Source organism: Cavia porcellus, unplaced genomic scaffold (assembly GCF_034190915.1).
Source record: "Cavia porcellus strain 051 isolate PalLab524CR breed Dunkin Hartley unplaced genomic scaffold, mCavPor4.1 scaffold_5, whole genome shotgun sequence".
In the NCBI taxonomy this organism is placed as follows: domain Eukaryota; kingdom Metazoa; phylum Chordata; class Mammalia; order Rodentia; family Caviidae; genus Cavia; species Cavia porcellus.
In genome coordinates this window covers 82,605,496-82,627,024 of record NW_026947488.1, presented here as the reverse complement: position 1 = coordinate 82,627,024, position 21,529 = coordinate 82,605,496, and the positions used below count along the sequence as shown (strand labels likewise).

Here is a 21,529-nt window from a genome sequence, read left to right as displayed (position 1 = left end):
ATGGTGAAATAAGGTACCTACCTTAGGTGGTTCTGAGAAGCCCCTTAAGGGTTTTCACTCCAAGTAAGTTGAGTCCTTAGTTCAACAAATATTTAATTGTATCTGGCTAAGGGAAGCCTTAGAAAAGAGGCTGAAAGTTGAAAACACAAAGTGTTCTTTTAATGTATGTTTTCACCAATCCACTGTCATGCACTTGAAAAGAACATTTTGCACATTTACTTTTTCTTACTTGTGTTTCTCACAGTTAAATATAGATGAGAGCATATAGCAATAAAAACTCAAACAAGGCCAAATATTTTATGGCAGAACACATTGAATCAAAATGTTTGGCCCTGAAAACTTCAGTGTGTTTGGATTTCTTTGTTCATTTTCTTTAACTACATGAAAGGGGACTTGAGTCTGAGAGAAATCCTATTTTAATCTGTTGTTTTCACCAAAAAAAAAAACACCTTTTACTCTGTTAAGAGTATGTATACGTTGTCTGTTTCATTTTCTTATTTTATATAAGCACATGAGTATATATTTAAGTGAAAGGTCTAAATCTGCTGCAAAAATATTATTCATAGCAATAGTATTTGCATTCATGTGCTACTCAAATTCCAAATTGAATGAAGATCAAGACATAGGAATAAATATTCTGTATTGGTAATGTACATCTAGCGTAGTATTTGCCCCCATTTTTCATTTATGCAGAATATATATATATATTTTTGTTGTACTAGTTGAATGTCTTCTACAGGTTGAACCTTGGGATAAAAATGTGAGTCAGGAATAATATCCCTGCTCTCCAGAGGATTCATAATCAAGTTATGGCCAGAAGGCATATGTGAAGCAATTGAGCATGCTTCTCTGTATGATTTTAATATGCAATAAATACTTGTTGAGTGAGTGAATGAATATATAATATTTATAAAGGGCAAAGTCAAATATACTTTGAGTATGATGTTTCAAGATTGTGGTTATATGTTAAGCATAGCAAATTAATTATACAAAACCCAGAGTGTTTGAACCTGGTAAATGGAAGTTTGTGCTATTTCCTCCTTGAAAGAAATCATCTATTGGAAGCCAAAGTGTCCAATTCCCTGCCTGTTTTAGCATCTAAATCTACAGTGCGTCACTGTGTGCTGTGCATGGTTCTGGGTTTCATCACTGTCTACACCAAAGTCAGTTGCTTTGTCAGCCCCTGGGAAGAGGAGCTAAAGCAATAGGATAAAATGTTCATGCAAAACACTATATAAACTGCATTTTTAAAATTTTGGTTTGTTTGTTCTGTTTTGTTTTAAGTACTGGAGATTGAACCCTGGGTTCTGGTACTGAGTTACATTTCTAGGCCTTTTACCCTTTATTTTGAGACAGACTGTCACTAAATGGCTCAGACAGGACCCAAATCTGCAGCCTACCTACCACAGACTCCCAAGTTCTGGGGTTACAGCCATGCACTACCATGCCCAGCTTGGATGTGGGATGCTTTTTACTAGGACAGATCAGTGACACAATAATTATTCTATCTAGTCAGTATTCCAATATTTTTTAAAATTCTGGCTAGCATGTTTTGAGAGGAAAAAACATGCAGCAATTAGACATAAGGAAAGCCATACAGAAATATAAAATACTTCTTACAATGTGTAGACAAAGCCATGAGTCCTTTATAAATTGATGATATATCAGTCAATTTTCATCATCAGCTGAGTACATTCCCCTCTTCAGATAAAATCCCCAGCAGTATCTTACCACCAATTTCACCATCTACACAAAGAAACTCACTAGAATTTACTAGTGTTCTATAAAATTTTTTATCCAATTTAATTCAGATAAAGTGAGAAGAAACTAAATGCTAGAATAGAACAGAGACTCTGAAATCACCACAATTGCTAACATTTATCAATATAACTACCTATATATTTAGCTTTACATACATTTTCTCACTTTATCACCACAATTAACTCTATTTTACAGATAAGCACCCTGAAACACAGAAAGATTAAGTAGTTTTGCTAGGGTCACGTAGATACCAAGTGGTACATGGCTGATTCCAGGATCTGAAATTTCAACCTCCAAGGCAAATGCAAGTTACGGGACATGCAATTTCAAAAATTCCAAGAAAAGGTATTCCCTAACATTGTCATATATTGTAAGACCCAGAGGAAGTCTAGTTTTTTAGAAGTACTCTGCCTTCTTGATGACTTTACAAGAAGGTCAGGAACTTTGATATGGTAACATGTGAAAAATTCCATGTTGAAAATGATTACGACACAAGCTGATTCCTGTGCTCCCAATTGCTGATTCATCTTTGATACGCATTTTATAGAATTACAGAGTACAAGATTAGAAAATCATAGAAATAATTTAGTAATCCGTGGAGACATGCATGGTGGTGTTTCTGGCAGGTCCTGTTGCTCCCTGTGAGTGAGAGAATAGAGATTGGACAAGTGTATTTAACAGGATGTAACTTATTTCTGGAAAACCATGCAAATCACCCTTAAAAGCCGCCTCTGTGTCTTGGAATTGGATAGTGCATGCTAACAGTAAGAATTAGTCAGCAGGACTGTTCTGTGACACATCTGGCTTTATATTTACTCAGTCACATTTTTTAAAATGAGGAGGAAGAACTAGGTCATGACTTTTACTCTTGTTTCTCAAGACACATGAGATGCCTTTGTTCTTACACCCTACGAGAAATAGCTTAGAGTTTTGGCACTCATAGTGTCCTCTATAAATCTGAGCCATCTCCCGTGTAATTGCTCTCTGCGTCACGAGATAAGTCAGATTTGGAAAGTGACTGTCAGCAGGAATTTTCATGGGTTCTAAAACAAAATGCGAGAATTCTTTTCCAACGACTTCCTATCATGATTGCACTATAAAATTGATTTCAAATGATTGTGTTATAAGAACACAGTGTCCATTAGGCTGCATTGGCAAATAGAGATGGTTTCAAATCTGTATTTAAAAGGTTTCATTTTTAAGGAGATTTTGTTTGGACTCCAAAAATGAATGGTGGCTGTAGTTGTGGTTCTCCTTTAACAGATACCCTTATTGTGGACGAGATACCTTTCTGCTCCAGATATTGATATGAAAATGGGCTAAATGGCCTCTGAGAACTCAACTGCTAGGGCTGCAAATACCTTTACAAGTTCACTATTGTGAAACATCACCATTCAATCTTAATATTAGCATCTACAGAGCTTTACGAGACTCAATTTCGGTTAATGCACTGGCTAGATTTGCCTTATGGTATCTTTCCTTCTACCAAAAATGTTAGAGTACTGTTTTATACACTAAGTGATGTTAGAATACCAAAAACAATGCAATGCTTATTACAGATAGCTTCACATTTTCACATTTATATACTGTTGGTGACTACTAAGTGTGTATTGATTATGTAAATGCCACTTTGTTGTTTAAAAATAGTTTGAATCATCAATAACAAAACATATATGCAACTATCATCTCAGATAATTTGTTATTTTGAAGTGTTTTCCTTCTCCCTTTCTTGTCCTCATCCATCTTCCTGTTCTATGCTTCTGTGCCCTGGGCCTACCCCCTCTCTGTTAAATTGCCCTATATGCTCTCAATCTTTTGCTTACTGCTTACTGGCTTTGGCTCTCTCAATGTACCAAAAGAGGAGAAGCCATATATTCTGCATCTTTGTATGCCCTACCCAGCGCCTGGCACACAGAAGTGTTTAATAACTATTTGATAAACAGATGGATGACTGAGTAATCTATGTATCATGTAATTGGATTGGCTAACTATAAAAGAAAATAGGATTTATTTCATTATACAACTTTCAAATTTAACTTAAAATATAACACTTTATCAAAATTTTTAAAGTGTTAAAAAGCCAAGTGTGATGGTTTAGATTTGTATTCCCAGTTATGCAGGAGGACTGTTTGAGCCTGGAGTTCAAGACCAGCCTGGGCAACATAGCAAAACCTCATCTAAAAATAAAAATAAAATAAAATAAAAATTAAGTAAAACTGAACTGAAACCTTGAAATTAACTTTTGGAAAATTAACATTTTTATAAGAAAAGTTGCTATGTTCACGATTATGGAAACCCAGTTGCAATATTATTCTAAAATATTTCCATATTCACATATACACAGAACCCACAGTCAATTTGCTAATAACTTGTGGGCCTTGATGGGAAACAAGCTATAATCAGTAAATCTGACACTTCTAAGCGTTAACTTCAATTTTCATCCGGCATCACTCCTCTATTCCTTCTGCCTTTTCCATATTGGCCAACAATCATTTCCTGATGTAGAGTAGAAGTATCTGATAGGATTTATACTTCCCACAATGTACTTGTCACCTTGTGATTATCCATAAACAAGTCACCAAGTATGGAATGTGTCCTTTGGGAAGTTCTTCTCTGAAGCAGTGAATCTGAGTTGTAATCAGAGGACTAAGGACTGCAATAAATCAGTGAAGAGGACAGAAAGGGAATTTCAGGAAAATAAAATAAAACTCACCGGTGAGAGGGAGGAAAGTATAGTAAGTATGGAGAATGGAAAAAATTCTTCCTGGCAGGTGAGACAGAGTAGAAAGGTATTAGACAAGCTTAGCCGAAGAGGCTGGGAAGGTGATTCCACTGAAACTGCGAAGGACTTGTTTCAGAGTTGCATCTTTAAGCTAAGAGCTATAAGAAGCTGTGTGAGATTTCAAGCAAGATATGGCACCATCAGAATTGTGCTTCAAAGAGATTATTTTGGCCAGTGTATGAGGAAGACTGGAAGAGTCCTGAGTAGTTCAGGGAGAAGGCTTTTACCATTGTTTTAGGTAAGAACTGAAGCCAGTTTGCACTAGAGCTATGCAGAGTGATGGACAGATTTGAGGACAACTTAAAAAGTAAAATTCTCAGTATGGGGTAGCAGATTGCACAGGAGCAATGGAGAGGACAATGGGTCTCTGCTTGGTGCAACAGATTGAATGGTGTGTTTCCTGAGCTGGAGTATGCCAGGAAAAGACTTTTTTCCAGGGGGCAAAGGAGAGACAGTGGTGAGTTTTAACTGACATGAACTGAATTTAAGGTACCTTGAAAGTAGTTGAGGGGGTGGTGGGAGGTAAATCTAGAGTTCAGAGAAAAAGAGTCAACTTCATGTCTGTATTTAAAAGCTGTCTTATGGAAATAGTTACTCAAGTTGTTAAACCAGGAGGATAGATTGGAATAAGAATATATAAGGAAGAAAAGTGCTCCAGAGTAAATAGCTGGGTAAAGGAACCTGGGCTGGAAAGACTGAGAAGGACTATCTAAAGAATAGAAGAGGAACAAGAGAAGTGTTATGCTACAGAAACGAAAAGAAGAGAATACTTTAAGAAAGAGGAGTCAACAGAACTGAATGCTACTAGGAGGCCATAGCGTGATGTCAACACTGCCTGCAGGTTGTTAATGCCAGTAAGAGAGGTAATGGGATTAGAGGCCTGATTATAGAGGGCTGGGTCAGGAGGAAAGAACAAGGAGGCGGAGAAGACAGACCTCTTGGCTTCTAAGAGGAGATGAGAAATACAGCAGTAGTAGAGGAAAAAGGAGAAGTTAAGTCCCCTGAGCCTGTGTAAAGGCCAATGGAAGCATTCATTTATGAGGAGAAGCTAAGTACAGAGGAGAAAAAGAATAATCTGTACCATAAGTTTCTAGGATAGTGGATAGGATGAGTTCCTAGGCAAAATATAACCACCCTCTAGCAACATATTTAAGGATTTCATTCTCTGTGGCTGTTAAAAAGCAAAATGATACCTTGAAAATAGGTGGACTTGTAGTGAAAATCAGATTTTTCTCCTAATGTATTTATATAGATAAATTAAAAAGTAGAATTGTTCTGAAAGGTGATGACCAAAATTCTCTTAAAATATATTAGATCATTTTTCTAGGGAAGACTTTGTAATCTCCTCACTAACATTTTCCGCAACACTGGCCATGGCTGGCACCTCGCTTTTTTAGTGTGGTTATTTGATTACTAGCTATGTCTTCCAGTCTACACTAAGTTCAGTGAAGTGCTCTCTCCTCTCTTCATTCTCAAACACTAGCACATACTAGATACTAAATGAATCTTTAGCAAATAAATGGATGCCTAAAGTTTGTATGTTCAAAAATTTTAAACGGTAAAATTTTTCGTAAATCAAGTAGTGACAAAAGCCTAAATTAATCAATGTACAAGAGATTCACTTTAGAAGAAAAAGGGCAGATACACATATGATGACATTTACAGCTAACTTTTGTGCAAAATATATTCTTTGTATAAGCAATCTCTTCTTAAATACATTTTTTCAAAAGTACTATGATGAACAGATTATTTCACTTAACTGAATGTTGGAGGTATTTATATATGTGTGTATATTAGAAGCATATGTATAATTATGTATATATAAATATATTTATATTCGTATGTATATATATATATATATAACATAAAGCACGTGATGGTGTATAAGTTGTAACTCAAGCTGCCAGCACAGACAGTGTAAACTTCTGCTCAGTGCCAAAAGGCTTGAGGCTAAGTGCTGAAATCTAAGATGAAACTTGTGTTTTAAAAACTCCCCTAAAAGCCTTGTAACTAACACCTTGCAGTGTATCAGAATACCAACAACACACAGGCAAGAGGGACAGTGGTTACAACAGTGTGCTCAGCTTGTACCACTCAGACAAGCTGGCCTCCTTCCCACACACCTGACACGGGCAGACCATTTTTCCCAACACCCAGCAAGTGCTACAAGGTCCAAATGGTGTGGAAAGGTGTTCAACATTTAAAATTATCTAAAGTGATATGGCCAGATGTTGCCAGTAAAATCTAATCCTGAGATCTATTAATGCACAAAATAGGACCAACGTAGAGTAGGTGTGTGAAATTCTTTCTTACTAAAAGTTTAATTCACCAGATATAATGATGCAAGCCTATAATCTCAGCACTCTGGAAGCTGAGGCAAGAGGATTACTACAAGTTCAGGGCCGGCCAAGGGTATATAGTGAGTTCAAGGCCACCATGAACCACATAGAGAGACCCTTTCTTTACAAAACAAAATAAAATGTTTAATTCTAAGAATAGGCAATTGTTTCCATTCGTCTCTACCCTCTTGGCCTTTTCCTAGAGGTCTCTATCAGTCATTACTCAGCAAAGTCTGGGTCAATCTACTTTGATGAGATTCTAATAAAAGTACAAAGGTGAAAACACACACAACTCAGAACTACTAACCAGGTTATCTTCTTGGCGAGTTTCCTTAGAATTGTTGTCTCACTGAAAAAACAATAATTAAGTTAAATTTCACAAACACCAATTCTGAGCACTTTCTTTGTAACCCTGTTCATTGAATCTAAGGACACAAATACGATTTTATACTGCCATTCTATTCTTTTATTTCATAGAAATGTCACAACGATTTCTTCCTATCACTGGGTTTTTGTTTTATTTTTTGTATATTATATGACTTAGTACTGTCTTCTTCTGTGAGAACACTAATAATTCCCTAGAAAATCCTGAGGTACAATGAATCACCTAGGGATCTTTTTAAAAATGCAAGAACCCTTACCTCACCCTAAAACACACTCAGTAGTTTTGAAGTGGTGCTTTGGAAAGTGCAGAAAATTGGGACAGTAGTGACCTCCAGAACACACACAGTTTAGGAAATGAAAATCTAAAGGCTTAGAAGATAGTAGTTCTGAGACTGTTTTAGGTCAGTATTCAGCAACTTATCAGAGAAGTCTAGAAAACATACTACATTTTGATGTGTGTGAAACTGCTGAGCAACAAACCATTCAGTAAGTGCTCTTACAGGGCTAGTGTCATGGTTAGCCTGTCCTATTTTCGTCCCCATAGCATCTTGTAGGAAGTTACAAGACTGATCCTGATTGTACCCTGTTGTTTATTCACTCCCAGTAAAGCAACAAGGACTCTAAAGTACTGCCTAGATATTCATAAGTAGCATGCCATTTGTTATGATCTTTAGTGGTTTCAAAAACTGTAGACATTCAGTCTACTAAATGTGGCTCCTATGACCACCCACCCTCGTTTATGCTCCTAGCCCTCTGTGAACACATCCTCTATAATTATGGTTTGTGTCTTAGTTACTTTTCTCATTGCTGAGACAAAATACCCAACAACCAAAGTTAAAGAACTATAAGTTTTTTTGGCTCACAGTTTGGAGAGGCTCCAGGATACTCAGCTAACTCCAATGCAGGGCAGCATAGCCAACAGACATCGCGGAGGAGAAATGGTTCATGGCAGGCAGAAGGTAGCAAATCAAGCAAACAACCACGGGCAAGACAAAGCTCTTTCTGTCCTTTACATTGTATCTGGGCTACCAGAATTAGGGTGGTGCCACACCATCGGTGCACTGATTTACTAATCCCCCCCACCCTTAATTCTAGCATCACCAGTAGAATTAGCCACCCTTGAAAAACCTATGACTGCATGATGTTTTGGGGGGACATCTAGACCCAAACCATAATGATCAGAATTATTGAAACTGGTACCCCCCCCAAAAAAAAAGACCATGGAAGGAGATTGAAGTAAATTTTAGACTCAATACAAAGAAATTCCCTAACAATTCTATAGGAAACATTATTCCCAGAAAGCAGTGATTTGTTTTTGGTTTTTTGCTGGTTGGCTAGTTTTGATTTGGTGTTGGTTTTGAGTTGGTTTGGGTTTTGGTTTGCAGTACTAGATATTGAACCCAGAACCTTCGCATGGAGCTACATCCCCAGTCTCTCTTCTTGTTTTTTATTTTTGGACAGAATTGCATGAAATCACTAAATTACCTAGGCTAAGATTGCATTAATGATCCTTCTCCTTCAATCTCTCAAAGTTTAGTGCGGTACGGCTGGGGATTTAGCTCAGTGGCATAAACACCTGCCTGGCAAGCACAAGGTCATAAGTTCGATCCCAGATACCCCCCGCCCAAAAAATAGCTCACTGCAGTAATTTTAAGAAGGAAAAATTATGTTCTTTTTATCAGTTCTTACTTAAAAACTAAACAATTGAGGATTATACATATTCTTCCAGAATATACATTTAACCATCAGGGAAGAGTATATAAAATTCAATTATCATAAATTAAACCCATGACAATCTCAAGTATGGATCATTGTTATGCAATACACTATTTTTAAGACAAAAGGGTCATGATCTAAGAAGCATAGAGGAGAAGGAATTTCTGAGCCTGGATGGAAGTCAGTGTGTGACATGAATAGTAGTTGTGGCCACGGTAATGGAAGTTACTGTCTACCGTCATTCCTCCCAGTCCATCACAAGGAAAGGTAGAAGGCTGGAGAGGATAGGGAGCAGCTTAGTCCATTACTGAGGTCACTTGAGAATAGCAGTCTTGGCAAATGAAGGAATCAGTTACTCAAAAACAGAAGAGCTCACCTCATGAACTCAGACGCCTGCATTTTATTAAAAGTGTAAGTTCAAAGCATGCAAACTTTAGACCTGTCTCACTTAATTCTCTCACTATTCCTGCCACTTTTATATAAGGTTTCACGTGTGTGTGTCTGTGTGTGTGTGTGTGTGTGTGTGTGTGTGTGTGTGTGTGGTGCTGAAGCTCAAACCCCCAGGGCCACTCTACCACTGAGTTATGTCCCCAACCCTTTGTATTCTTTTTATTTTAAGACAAGGTCTCACTCAATTCCTCAGTTTGGACTTGAACTTGCAATTCTCCTGCCTCAACTTTCCTCAGTGCTGTAGGCACGCGCTACCACTCCCAATTCATTGCATTCTTAATTGGGGAAAGGAAGGTGGTTCCTGTCCTAAAGCCACTAGGACATGGTATTTCTGAAAGCCATAAAAAGTTCATCAATGCCATAAAAAAGAGGACAATTATTCTCTAAAGTGGGGGAACCGAAGTTCAGTGGAGTTAAATAACTTACTGAAGATCAGTAAGTAGGTAAAGGGCAGATTCTGGACTTGAATTCAGGTGTGACCCCAAAGACAGTGCCCTGACCCCATAAAGTATAAGTCTACATCAGAGGAAGTTTTTGTGCAATCTTGTATGACCTACTATAATATGGAGTAAACATGCCATTCTATGTTTAAATTCATTATAATTGGTTAAAAATATATTCAGAATCACAGTATATCTTAGAATAAGATGCAGAGTTTGAATTACTAAATTCTTATGCTTTTGAGAGAAAAGAGAAATTTGTTCCTCTGTATGTTACACTACAAAACCTTAGATTCCACTTTGCCTGATGCCAAGGTTCTTTAGATTGGCCTCTCCTAAGATGTCCCACCTCATCTCTTGCCTCTCCTTCTCCTGCCCAGAAGTATTTGAATCTGCCTTGAGGAAAAGTACAGTAGCCAGTCCTCTATGCCAGATTGAAAAACTCCAGATGCTTAAATATCACCTAAGTCAATCATTATTTCATATCCTCTAAGGGCCCACTTTAAATATTTGAGTAAATATGCAAGAAAGAAAAATTAAAAATTTACTCTTGTTAAATGACATGGCATTAAATCCTCTCATCGTTAAAAACGTGGCAAAATGGGGCTAGGGATTTAGCTCAGCGGCATAAGCACCTGCCTTGCAAGCAGGTGGTCGTGAGTTCAATCCCTGGTACTGGTAAAAATACAAAAAAAAAAAAAGCGGCAAAAATGCAATGTGATTATAAACTGTGAACCAAAGTCATTAATAAAAGTAGGGGAGGGGAAAGGTAGTGCTTGGCATAGACTAATGTCTTCTCATACATTTCTTTAGTTTGAGTTTTGACCTTGCAACATCCCTGTTGAGCAGAGAAGGCTACTGGTTTTTTTTTTTTTTTTTTTCTCTCTTAACTAATCAGAAAACTTTAGTTGAGATTTCTTTCTGATTTTAAAACATAGATGGATGTTTTTAAATTTAACTCTTTGCTTAGGATTTTGTTGTTTTGTTTGGCTTGCTTATTTATTTATTTTGCCCTTTTTTCCTCCTGAATCTTCTCTTGAAGCTTTCTTTCTGACTAGACGGGCTTTTACTCCCTTATACTGTGCAGCTTGCTGCTGCTAATGTTGTGCTGAAACTCCAGCCCCAGTAGACAGCACTGGGGCCGCTCCTGTTTTGAGAGTCGTGTCACCAAGGGTAAGAGGAGGTATCACTTGTGTCTTCACTGAGAAGTGTGGAGGTGCCACAAAAGGGCAACCACTATGTTTATGGGAAATTTGAATTTGTAAAGAGCATGACTAGTTTTAAGGATTCTCTAAGTTAGATGGTTTCTAGTAAAACAAGAAGCACAGTGACACAGTTTTAGTGAGACATGTCAGTTAGAACATCTCGAATTCCTGCTTTCTCCATGCTCTGCTCTGCTCTGCACAGTATTATCCACCATGGAGCCTCTTGGAAGACGGAGCCATTTCCTATCACTGATATCTCAGATCAAATGTCACCTCAAATGTCCAAGCTTTTCCTCAAAGCTTAAATACATGTGTGCCCATCAAGTAAGTTTTTTTGTTTTTTGTTTTTTGTTTTTTAATCGGTACCGGGGATCAAACTTGCAACTGCCTGCTTGCAAGGCAGGCGCTTATGCCACTGAGCTAAATCCCCAGCTCCTCCCATCAAGTAACTGATTCTCTTTTTCACTTTCATCATAACCCTTATCATTACCTAACAAGATCTTTGATTTCTGCTGTTCATTCTTAGCCTTAATTTGAAGTTGGTACTTGTTATGGTTTGTCGTAGGTCATGGGAGGGGCTTTTCAGAGGTGTCTGGGTGGTGTTCACCTGATGCTGGGGTAAAGGGGGCATGATTACTAAGTTAGTCCACTCATTGGTTTAGCACAGTTCTGGTGTGGATAATGGAAAGTCCCATTCTGGGTGTGAATGATGCCACCCAAAAGGCAGGCAGCCTGAAACGGATAAAAAGGAAAAGTAGGCCGCTACTGCAGCTGCGGCTTGCTGCTTCACTGTCTCTTGCCTGCTTGCCATGGACTGTTTTTCCTCTGTGATGCTGCTCTAGTATGCTGCCCTGCCTTGGAGCCAGGCAAGTATGGACTGAAACCTCTAAAAACTGTAAACTGAAATAAGTCTTTCCTCCTTTAACTTTGGATGTTGGATATTTTGCCTGAGTAATGAGAAAATTAATTAAAACAGTACTAAACCACTTGTCACACAATATAGAACAATGAAGAGGAGAGAAAACAACCCAAACCAACCTTAATAAAACTTTATGAAAAATACACATTTTTTTACTCTTACCCTCAAAATGTTCTGATAAAATGAATTCTTCCTGTTTGATGTAATTATTTGACCTACACTAGAAAAAATATGACAGTGTAGAAAAATCAGGTTATATTCATATGGTCATGACAGACACTGCTCAGGTATTTTCCAAAGCAATAGAAAAAATTTTCATTAATTTCAAGACATTAAAAAAAACTGAACATAAATGAATGCCAGTACACATTGTCTTACTCCAAATGGGTCTTTTCTCTCCACTGAAATCAGATACTCTAACATAAATTGAAGAGTAAATCCTACATAGTTGGTAAAAACAGTGAAATTCTTTAATTTAGCATCTCAATTTCTGATACTGAATGGGTCTTCCAATTTGATGGTTATGTGCAATCATACACATTCTACTTAGATATAAAATTAAGTCATTCATGCAACAAATATTTATAGATTCCTTTATTTTCAAGCACTGTGTGATACTCCTAGTGATTCAATAGTGAATAAAGTTGCTTTGTGGAGCTCTCTGCCGGATACGAAAGACAGTAATCAGACAAACTACAAAAAATACCTGATATAAAAGGAAACACCATGTTCTATGTCTGCATCAGAAAAGGAAGCTTCTCTGGACTGAGTTTGGGAAAGGTTTCCGAAAGGAAGCTTTTTGAGATAAAACAAATTGTTGACAATTGTTGACTAGAAGATGAGAATGCGTAGAGGAAAAAGAATGTAAGTATTTCAGAAAGTAAAAATAAGTACAAAAAAGTCAGGCATACTGTACCGCACTTTCCTTTGCAGCTTTAGCAGAACATCTTCTGGAGCACTGCATTGACTTTTGCTGCCAATTAGCTAAATATACTTAGCTTATGACGATGTATTAAATTATATTTCTAAGTAGTTCATGTGGTCATAAAGCCTAAAAATGTGCTTCATTACTTAGATGCTAGCAAAATCAAAGTAGGAAATGAGCTCATGACATACTTATTTATGCCAAAATTTCAAATTTGTTCTAAATTAATTTGGTTATTCCAATCTAAGAGACAGAATATAATGAAACAAAGAAGTCAAGGAGCCCAGAAAGCTATATATCTGGATCAGTCTAAATCAACTTACCAAAGACTGTTTTAATGAACCAATTGCATTTGAAAATCTCAGTGAAGACTTCCAGTTCTAATTTTCATGTCTGAGTTGTGCATTCTTTTAGGGACAAAGGGAGACGGGTTGACCAAAATCGCAACTTATTAGCCCACTTTTCAAATATGCTTACTAGAATCTGGCTTGCTGTATAATTCTCACTTTTGATCACTTGCCAAATCAATAATGGGAAATAAAGGGTTTGATCACTCTGTCACCTTCAACAGTTGTAAATCAAGATGGTCAGCCTCTCATAGAAGGAAAACTTAAAGAGAAGCAAGTCAGGTGGAAGTTCATCAAAAGGTGGAAAACTCGTTATTTTACCCTGGCTGGAAATCAACTTCTGTTTCAGAAAGGAAAATCTGTAAGTTCTTCTGTTCTCTTTTATACTTGCGTGCTTTTTTAAGGTCTTGAGCTTACCAATCAGATAGATATTTTGTCTTAATTTAAAACTCTGCTAATTTTTCCTCCTCTTTTTTATAATCTCATAGTAGTGTTTTGTTATAAATACACTTTTGATTACTCTTTTAAGCCCTCTATTAGTTGATTTACTCTCCCTCTTCAGTTTATTATGGAAACATAGTTAGTTGACTTAAATTTTAGACGCTGGACTTTAGAACCACTATTTTGTGGTTTCAACTCAAATATCACGTTTTTGTTTTCTTATGGACCACCTACTTAAATTTTTGGTTTATAATACTGACTTTGATTTAAAAATAAGTATAGGTTATATTCGGAGATGGAAGCCTAAAGAAAGGGAATATACAAAGAGAAAAAGAACGAAGGCTGATTTATTCTAAGTTCTTTTTGTAATCAACAAAGTTCAATTTAGTTAGAGAAAGATATTATTATTTTTCATTCATTTGGTATTCAGCTAGTGAGTAGGACAAACTTGTAATAGAGTTAATCAATATTAATTTAATATAATTTCCAATCTGAACTAAAATGTTCAGTAAGTATCTAGATTCTGAATTCTCAGTGGGATTCCCCTAAAACAGCATTCTATTCCAACCAACAGTGCAGTTATCCCTTTTCATCCTTTTCAAAATAGTTTTTATTATTAAATTCTGCTGATTCAGGACCAAGGGGAGCAAGATACCGAGCTGCTTCCGGGATACTCCGATAGACAATCATAATAACTAGCATTTATTCAGTGTTTATTATGTGCCACCCTGGATTGATGTGAGCTCACATCACTCCTGTGAGGCTGGCACTATTATTGTAGGCTGCCATTTTACACCTGAGAAATCTGGGGCTCAAAGAGTTTAATTGGCTTGTCACGATACAGCACCATAAAGTGAGGAAAGGTAAATCTGGAGTCAAATTCAGGCAACGTAACTCCACAGCATGCTCCTGAATGAGTACACTTCCATGTACATTTGAAATATAGAGCTGGTGGTAAGCTATATTAATTAGCAATAACCAAAGAACCAGAACAATAGGGGAGAGAGAGAGAGGGATTATTATAGAGTTAACTCATGCAGTAACAGATTGAGAAGTTCCACAATACGCTATCAGCAACCTGGAGAGCCAGGAAAACTGATAATATAACACAAGAAAATTCCTGAGTAGCTGAAAATTAGGAGTCAATGGTGTACTTCACCCTCGGGCCAGAAGCCTAGAATTAGGGTTAGGAGTGGAAGAGATGCTAGCATAAATTCTAGAGTCCAAAGGCCCAGGGACCAGAAGATCTGATGTCAAGGCTATGAGGAAAGATGTATCAGCTCAAGTAGGGGAAGCAAACTTGCCTTTTCTCTGCCTTTCCTCCGTTCTACTCAACCCCCCAGGGAACTGGGTGGTCCCTACTCACACCAGCAAGAGTAGATCTTCTTACTTAGTCCACGATTCAAATGTCATTCTCTTTTGGAAATACCTTCATGAACACATTCAGAAATAAAATTTTAAAAGCTATCTGGGCACCTGTTAGCCCAGTCAAGTTGATAGCCATCATATAAAGCAAGCTGCAATTAATTAATGAAAAGTGTTAAGTTAACTAAAAGTTACAGTTTACTATGGACATATTGCCATGATTTAACAGTCTCAACCTACCTGAGTGTTTTACTCAACAGGAAACAAGTATGATGCCCCTCAACTATAGCGACATCTGAGCAGAGCTTTACATAATAAAACTTCATGTTAACTTTTTAGGCGAAATAGTGTTTTTGTGACACTTTGAACTCATGTCACTTTCTTCAAATGCATGATACCATAGAGACGGGCTTTCTTTGGCAGATCTTTTGAAATGGAAGTGTAATAAATGTTAAGTTTAAACAAATTTAAACAATTATTATAAGATCTAAAGAAACATTTTTGACATAAGTTCACAGAGAAGCATTTTTAAATACTTAAATCAACCATTTTAATTTATTGTATTTATTCAAGAAATCAAGAATGAAAGTGGAGATGTAATGAGTCATCAGATCCCTTTACACAGAACAGTTAGTCTGTAAGAATGTTTTCCAGAACTCAAATAATCCTCTGTATATTTCTTAATTCAGGGCACTTAAGTAAAGTTTAAAGAATCTGATACTTTAAAATCAACTGACTTACTTGAATCTTTATCAGGGAATAGTAGTTTAGCGGGCAGAAATCTGACAGAATATGACTCAGATAGTGGGAAATAATATAGTTTGAGGGCCACAGAAAAATATCTCAAACCTTCAGGGACACAGTAATCAGTTAGTGGTCAGCAACCCTACTGAAATTTCTTTTAAACGAGAGAAGCATGCATTTTTAAGTGAAAATTGCAGTTGAAAGATATAGTACAATTTTTTGCTTTTGCATTCCTAAGGTCTCAATCTGTGCCACCCAACTGGACAACAGTATCCTTTGATTTTTCTGTCTGTTGCTATCTTAGTTGATTCACTGTTCCTCTTTAGATTTCTACGGCAACTTTTGTTTCATAAGTTCCACCATGTATCACTTAATATACTGTAAGTTAATTTCAACAAATACAGTTTTTTTTCTGTCAAATGCTTAATATAAAACAAAGGTTAATAAAGTCCTGTCTAGTGTAGATATCTTCAAATTTTATCCTATATCCCTTAAAAATTTTAAGAAATCCATGAAACACTTTGCAGCATTTTAAGTTGCAACAATACCTTTATCATAAGCTTAAACAGCTGCACAAACAGCAATTTCTGTTTTTTTTGTTTCTTGGGGGGTTTTTTGTCAGTACCGGGAATTGAACTCACGACCACACGCTTGCAAGGCAGGTGATTACGCTGCTGGGCTGAATCCCAGCCCAGCAATTTCTTTTAAGTCATGAATATTAATACTAGAAATAAAAAGATGAAACCTACATTTAACAGTAATTATTAGAATAAAACATTGTAGCACTTTTATTCATCTGTCATTCCTGTTTTTAAAAATCAGCTGTTCTTTAATAGAAATATTTTTTTTCTTGAAATCACATTCCCATCCTGAATCTCCTTATTATATAAATTGCCCAACTACATTTCATTGTAATAAAAACATTCATATAAATTGAAATTTGTTTTATCTTCTTGTGGCCATCAGTCCCTAAGTATCAAGAATTTTCTGACTGCAGTATCTTTTTAAATGACTATATAATTCATAAAAATCCATTCATATAATAGCAAATTTAATAAATAACTATGAAATATTAAAAAGGGAAATGGTATAACTTAATGAAATGGGTAAACAGTAACAAAATTGCCTTGATTGATGGATACTTCCCTGACATTAATGTGCTAAACTGCTGTTTGTTTGTTTGCTGCTCTTGAGAGCCAGACAACGCACCATAAGAAGTCTGGGATGGGTAAGAAGAGTGCTTTTGGGGCTGGGGATTTAGCTCAATGCCATAAGCACCTGTCTGGCAAGTGCAAAGTCATAAGTTCAATCCCCAGCACCAAACAACAACAACAAAATAAAGCGGGTGCCTTTTCATTGCAAAGTAAAAGAGTAGCTGTTACAGAGGGATGTGGGAAAGAATAATTGGCAAGATTCTCAATCATGGTTACATTCTCTAGGAAACGAAATGTGTTCAGGGACTTTAAAGACCTAGAATTACTTTAGAAAAGTATTTAATTACCTTAGGACTATCTATACTAGACTACAGTGATGACCCTGATGTTATAGAAGACCTTAAACTTCAGTTTTTATGAGAGATAAATGTAACATTGTTACATATTCCTTCACAGTGTGCATAGAGATGAAGTGTTCTTCCAAAACTGTAGCAATTTCAAAAAAGTTTCATCTATTCTAACACTGGAGCCCTGTTTATTCAGTTAAGGGCCTGGAAAATCCTTTCTCAGAGACAGCACAAAAGAAAAGCCAGTGTTGATCTTCTACACTAGTTGGAATTCTAAGTTTGTAGTACTCCAAATTGTACAACTGTTTTTTGCTGTATTAATACAGTATTAATATCAGTAGAAAATTTTAAAAACTATGAATTAAGCATTTTCCAGTCCCATTAATAATAACTTTTATAAAATCACTAACTCGTATCAATTTACACATTGTAACAAAGCCTCACATTTTACTCCTTTCTTTATTCTAATGACTCTTGACCCCTAGCACCCAGAATAACCAAAGATCTTGAGCCATAGGAGGTAAAACAATCTGGCTGTCTTGGAAAATTCCTGAGTGGCCAGAGACCTGGAGCCAGCTCATGTTTTTCCCTTCCCATGCATTTCAGAAAGATGATCCTGATGAGTCTCCAATAGAACTCAGCAAAGTACAGAGTGTGAAAGTGGTGGCCAAGAAACGCAGGGACCGCTCTCTCCCCCGAGCTTTTGAAATCTTCACAGACAATAAAACCTACGTTTTCAAGGCCAAAGATGAGAAGAACGCAGAAGAATGGCTGCAGTGCATCAACGTGGCAGTTGCCCAGGCGAAAGAGAGGGAAAGCAGAGAAGTGACCACATATCTGTAGGGATTTACGTGCTGGCCTCATGCACAACAGGCACTGCCAATGTCACAAACAGAGCGAGCCTCGAGCCATACTGCTGCCCACTAAATACCACTGCAATCATCTCCAAAAGAAAGGGCCTACGGCAGCAGGCTTCTCCACAGAGTGCACTCCCTAACAGCTGTCTGAAGAAGGGCTAGAGGGTGCCCTCCGAGGGAGCAGGGCCAGGCAGGGAGGCTGTGAACGAAGGGACTTCTTACGATGTGTCACAGAAAACTGTAAGAAAATGATGTTAAGGGATGCCTGAACTACCTATTCTGAGAAAGAGCTGTTATTTCTGATAAAAATCAGTCTGTCAAGGGTATTTTTAAAAACATGTAGCTGGAAAATTTTAATTAATGTACAATTAAGAAAAACACTTGAAGTTATTGCATAACACTTATACTCTCAATATAAATGACACTAATATGGTAAAATGGTTCACAAATTCAACCAGTTATATAATTAAATGTCTTTCCTTCATAGCTATGTATTTAATTATTCCTTTAAGGTTCTTAGGATCTAACATTTAGATAGTTGGATATATCTCCCACCCAAAACAGTAAATGTAAGGATAAGTATAGAAAGTAATTTTCTCCGTCTTTCTAATGTATGCCATTTCCATTAAATGTGAAGACTTCAAAGTGAAGTTCTATAGTTTTCTTCTTTGTATTCAACTTTGAAGTATATGCAAATTATATTTTTGCATATATATTTTTAAATCTATTAAAGGCAGAAGGCAGAATTTTAGGATGACTTCCAGCAACTCATTCCCTGGTACAATGCTCCATCACTTGAATGCCAGAGGGATCTGAAACTTACTTCTAACCAAGAGAATTCAATAATGGGAAAGTCTCTCCTATTATCGTGTTACATCATGGCAAAAGGTAATTAAGGTTCTCAATCAGCTGGATTTGAGTAATCAAAGAGATAATGTTTCAAGAGGCCTGAATTAATCAAGTAAGTTCTTTGAAAGAAAGTAAGCAAGTCAGAATCACTCCTACTGCCTTTGAAAAGTTATCTTTATTTTAAAGAGATAAAACCAAGCAAAATAAAATGGAAAAAGGCAAATCAAAACAAAATAGTGTAAGTGATACAGGATTTCAAATCAATATAATAGTAAATCAACAATGACTACCAAAATGCCTCTTATTGTCTTCAAAATAGCTGCCCATACCATCAGACATAGTAAAATCAAACAGAACAGTGTGCTCACTTTGGCAGCACATATACTAAAATTGGAACAAAACAGAGAAGATTAGCATGACTGCTACACAAGGATAACAAGCAAAACAGTACAGAATAGAACCAATAAAAAAATGTAATACAAGACTTCAAAGCAAGATAATAATAAATCCAAAATGGCTACCATATCTTGTTATCTTTGAAATAGCTGTCCGTGCCACTGGATACAATAAAAATCAAACAAAACAAATCAGAATAAAACCAAACAAAACAATAAAAATGATAAAGGACTTTTAAACAAGATAATAGGGAATGAAAAATGGCTACCATCTTCAGAAGGAGATGACCTATAGATGCTATATTGAGTATTGTTATCCTCTAAACAGATGATCAGACTGCCTGCTTTAGGCCTGCAAAGTCAATGAAAAACCAAACACTACAAGCATTAAATTGTACTTTCTTCAATAGCTATCAACTCAGTCTGTATTTCTCTAGATCAGTCAGTTACTTGGGGGGGAGGGGGAAGAGATTTGGCTCTTCTTGTCTCCCAACCTACACACCAGAAGAGGCTGGAATCTGGGTCTCCTCCTCACAAGGCCTGTGCATAGTGCTAACTCACAAAAAATGACTGGCTTCTTGTACTCTTCCCCATGGCCCATACATGGTGCTGAACCGCAGGAAGTGTCTGGCTTCTCTTTCTCCTCCTTATAGCCCACAAGTGGCACCGCAAAAGTCATCTTTGACAAAGGTGCCAAACACATTCACTAGAAGAAAGACAGCCTCTTTAATAAATCATGTTGGAAAAACTGGCTTTGCACATGTCAAAGATTAAAGTTGGACCCATATCTTTCACCACGCAGTAAAATAAATTTGAAATGGATCAAAGATCTAAATATCAGAACAGAAACATTAGATCTGCTGAAATATAGAATAGGTAAAACTCTTGATGACACTGGTGTAGACAAAAACTTTATGAATAAAACCCTGTATACATGGGAATTATCACAAAGAATCAACAACTGGAATTTCATATTATTAAAAAATATTTTAGCAGAGCCAGAAAAACCATCAACAGAGTGAAGAGACAACCCACAGAGTGGGCAAAATGTTTGCCAGTTGTTCCTCAGACAAAGAATTACTATCAAGAACATAAAGAACTCAAAAAAATCAGACCTTCCAAATTTAAAGATCCAATCCTAAAATGAGAATCCAATCCTTCCAATCCAATCCTTCCTGAAAGGAATACGTACTTTTCAGATGAATAAATACAAACAGCAAATAAATTTATGAAAAATGTTCAACGTCGCTGGTCATTCAAGAAATGCAAATTAAAAGAACACTGAGATTCCATCTCACTCACTCAAGAAAGGCTATTATGAAGAAATCAACCAATAACAGATGCTAGCAGGGCTGAGGGGAAAAAGAATCCTTCTGCACTTTGGTAGAAGTGCAGACTGGTGCAACCACTGTGGAAATCAATGTGGAGATTCCTCAAAAAACTAAGATTGGAAGTCCCATTTGACTCAGCTATTCTTCTGGGTATCTTCTCAGAAAAAAATAAAAACATGATACCACAGAGATACATGTGCACCCATGTTTACAGACTCATAATTTGTAATAGTTAGATCTTGGAAACAATTCAAGTATGTATCAACCAAGGAAAGTATTTTTTTAAATGTTGTCTTTTTATGCAATGGGGTCTTATTCAGCCATAAAGAAGGATAAACTTTTATAGGTAAATGAATGCAACTCGAGCTCATACTTATAAGTGAAATAAACCAGACTCACATGTATACACATCATATTGTCTCCCTAGTATGACAGGCTGAAAGGGTAAATAAGATCCAAGATGTACAATAGATATTGTAAAATGAGAAGAAACTGCTTAAAAGAAAAGAGAAACTGGCATGAGGAAAAGGAGAAAAGAAGGATGGAGAAAGAAAAAAATACGTGTGTGTATATATATATGATAGTTAAGATATTATAACATTAATTTTTCTTAATTCATTGAAAAGTTTGTGCTAATATTGTTTGAAAAATTAAATGCCTATATCTTGTACTCTGAGTAACTAATTCAAAGATAATAATACATAATCTTTGTAATGTATTAACCATTGTTACTCTCCTATTGTTCTAAAATTTTGTTTTATTTTTTCTATAAAATAAA

At 36.5% G+C, this 21,529-nt stretch overlaps 1 protein-coding gene and 1 non-coding gene across 8 annotated transcripts in view; both read left to right on the top strand.

Moving 5' to 3' along the window:
- Window positions 1-21,529, top strand: part of Veph1 (ventricular zone expressed PH domain containing 1) — a 236,848-nt gene that overhangs the window by 213,972 nt on the left and 1,347 nt on the right. For 5 of the 7 annotated variants that reach the window (XM_063249249.1, XM_063249247.1, XM_063249245.1 and 2 more), the window contains 2 exons: window positions 13,493-13,629; window positions 17,926-21,529. The exon at window positions 17,926-21,529 is cut by the window's right edge and continues 1,347 nt beyond it. In XM_063249249.1, the coding sequence (XP_063105319.1) occupies window positions 13,493-13,629; window positions 17,926-18,162 (374 nt within the window). In that variant the 3' untranslated portion in view covers window positions 18,163-21,529. The remainder of the gene's footprint in view (window positions 1-13,492; window positions 13,630-17,925) is intronic. The other 2 variants (XM_063249248.1, XM_063249246.1) reach the window with 1 other exon arrangement.
- Window positions 19,386-19,492, top strand: LOC111753532 (U6 spliceosomal RNA). Its single transcript, XR_002788311.1, has one exon. It is a non-coding gene; the product is annotated as a U6 spliceosomal RNA (small nuclear RNA).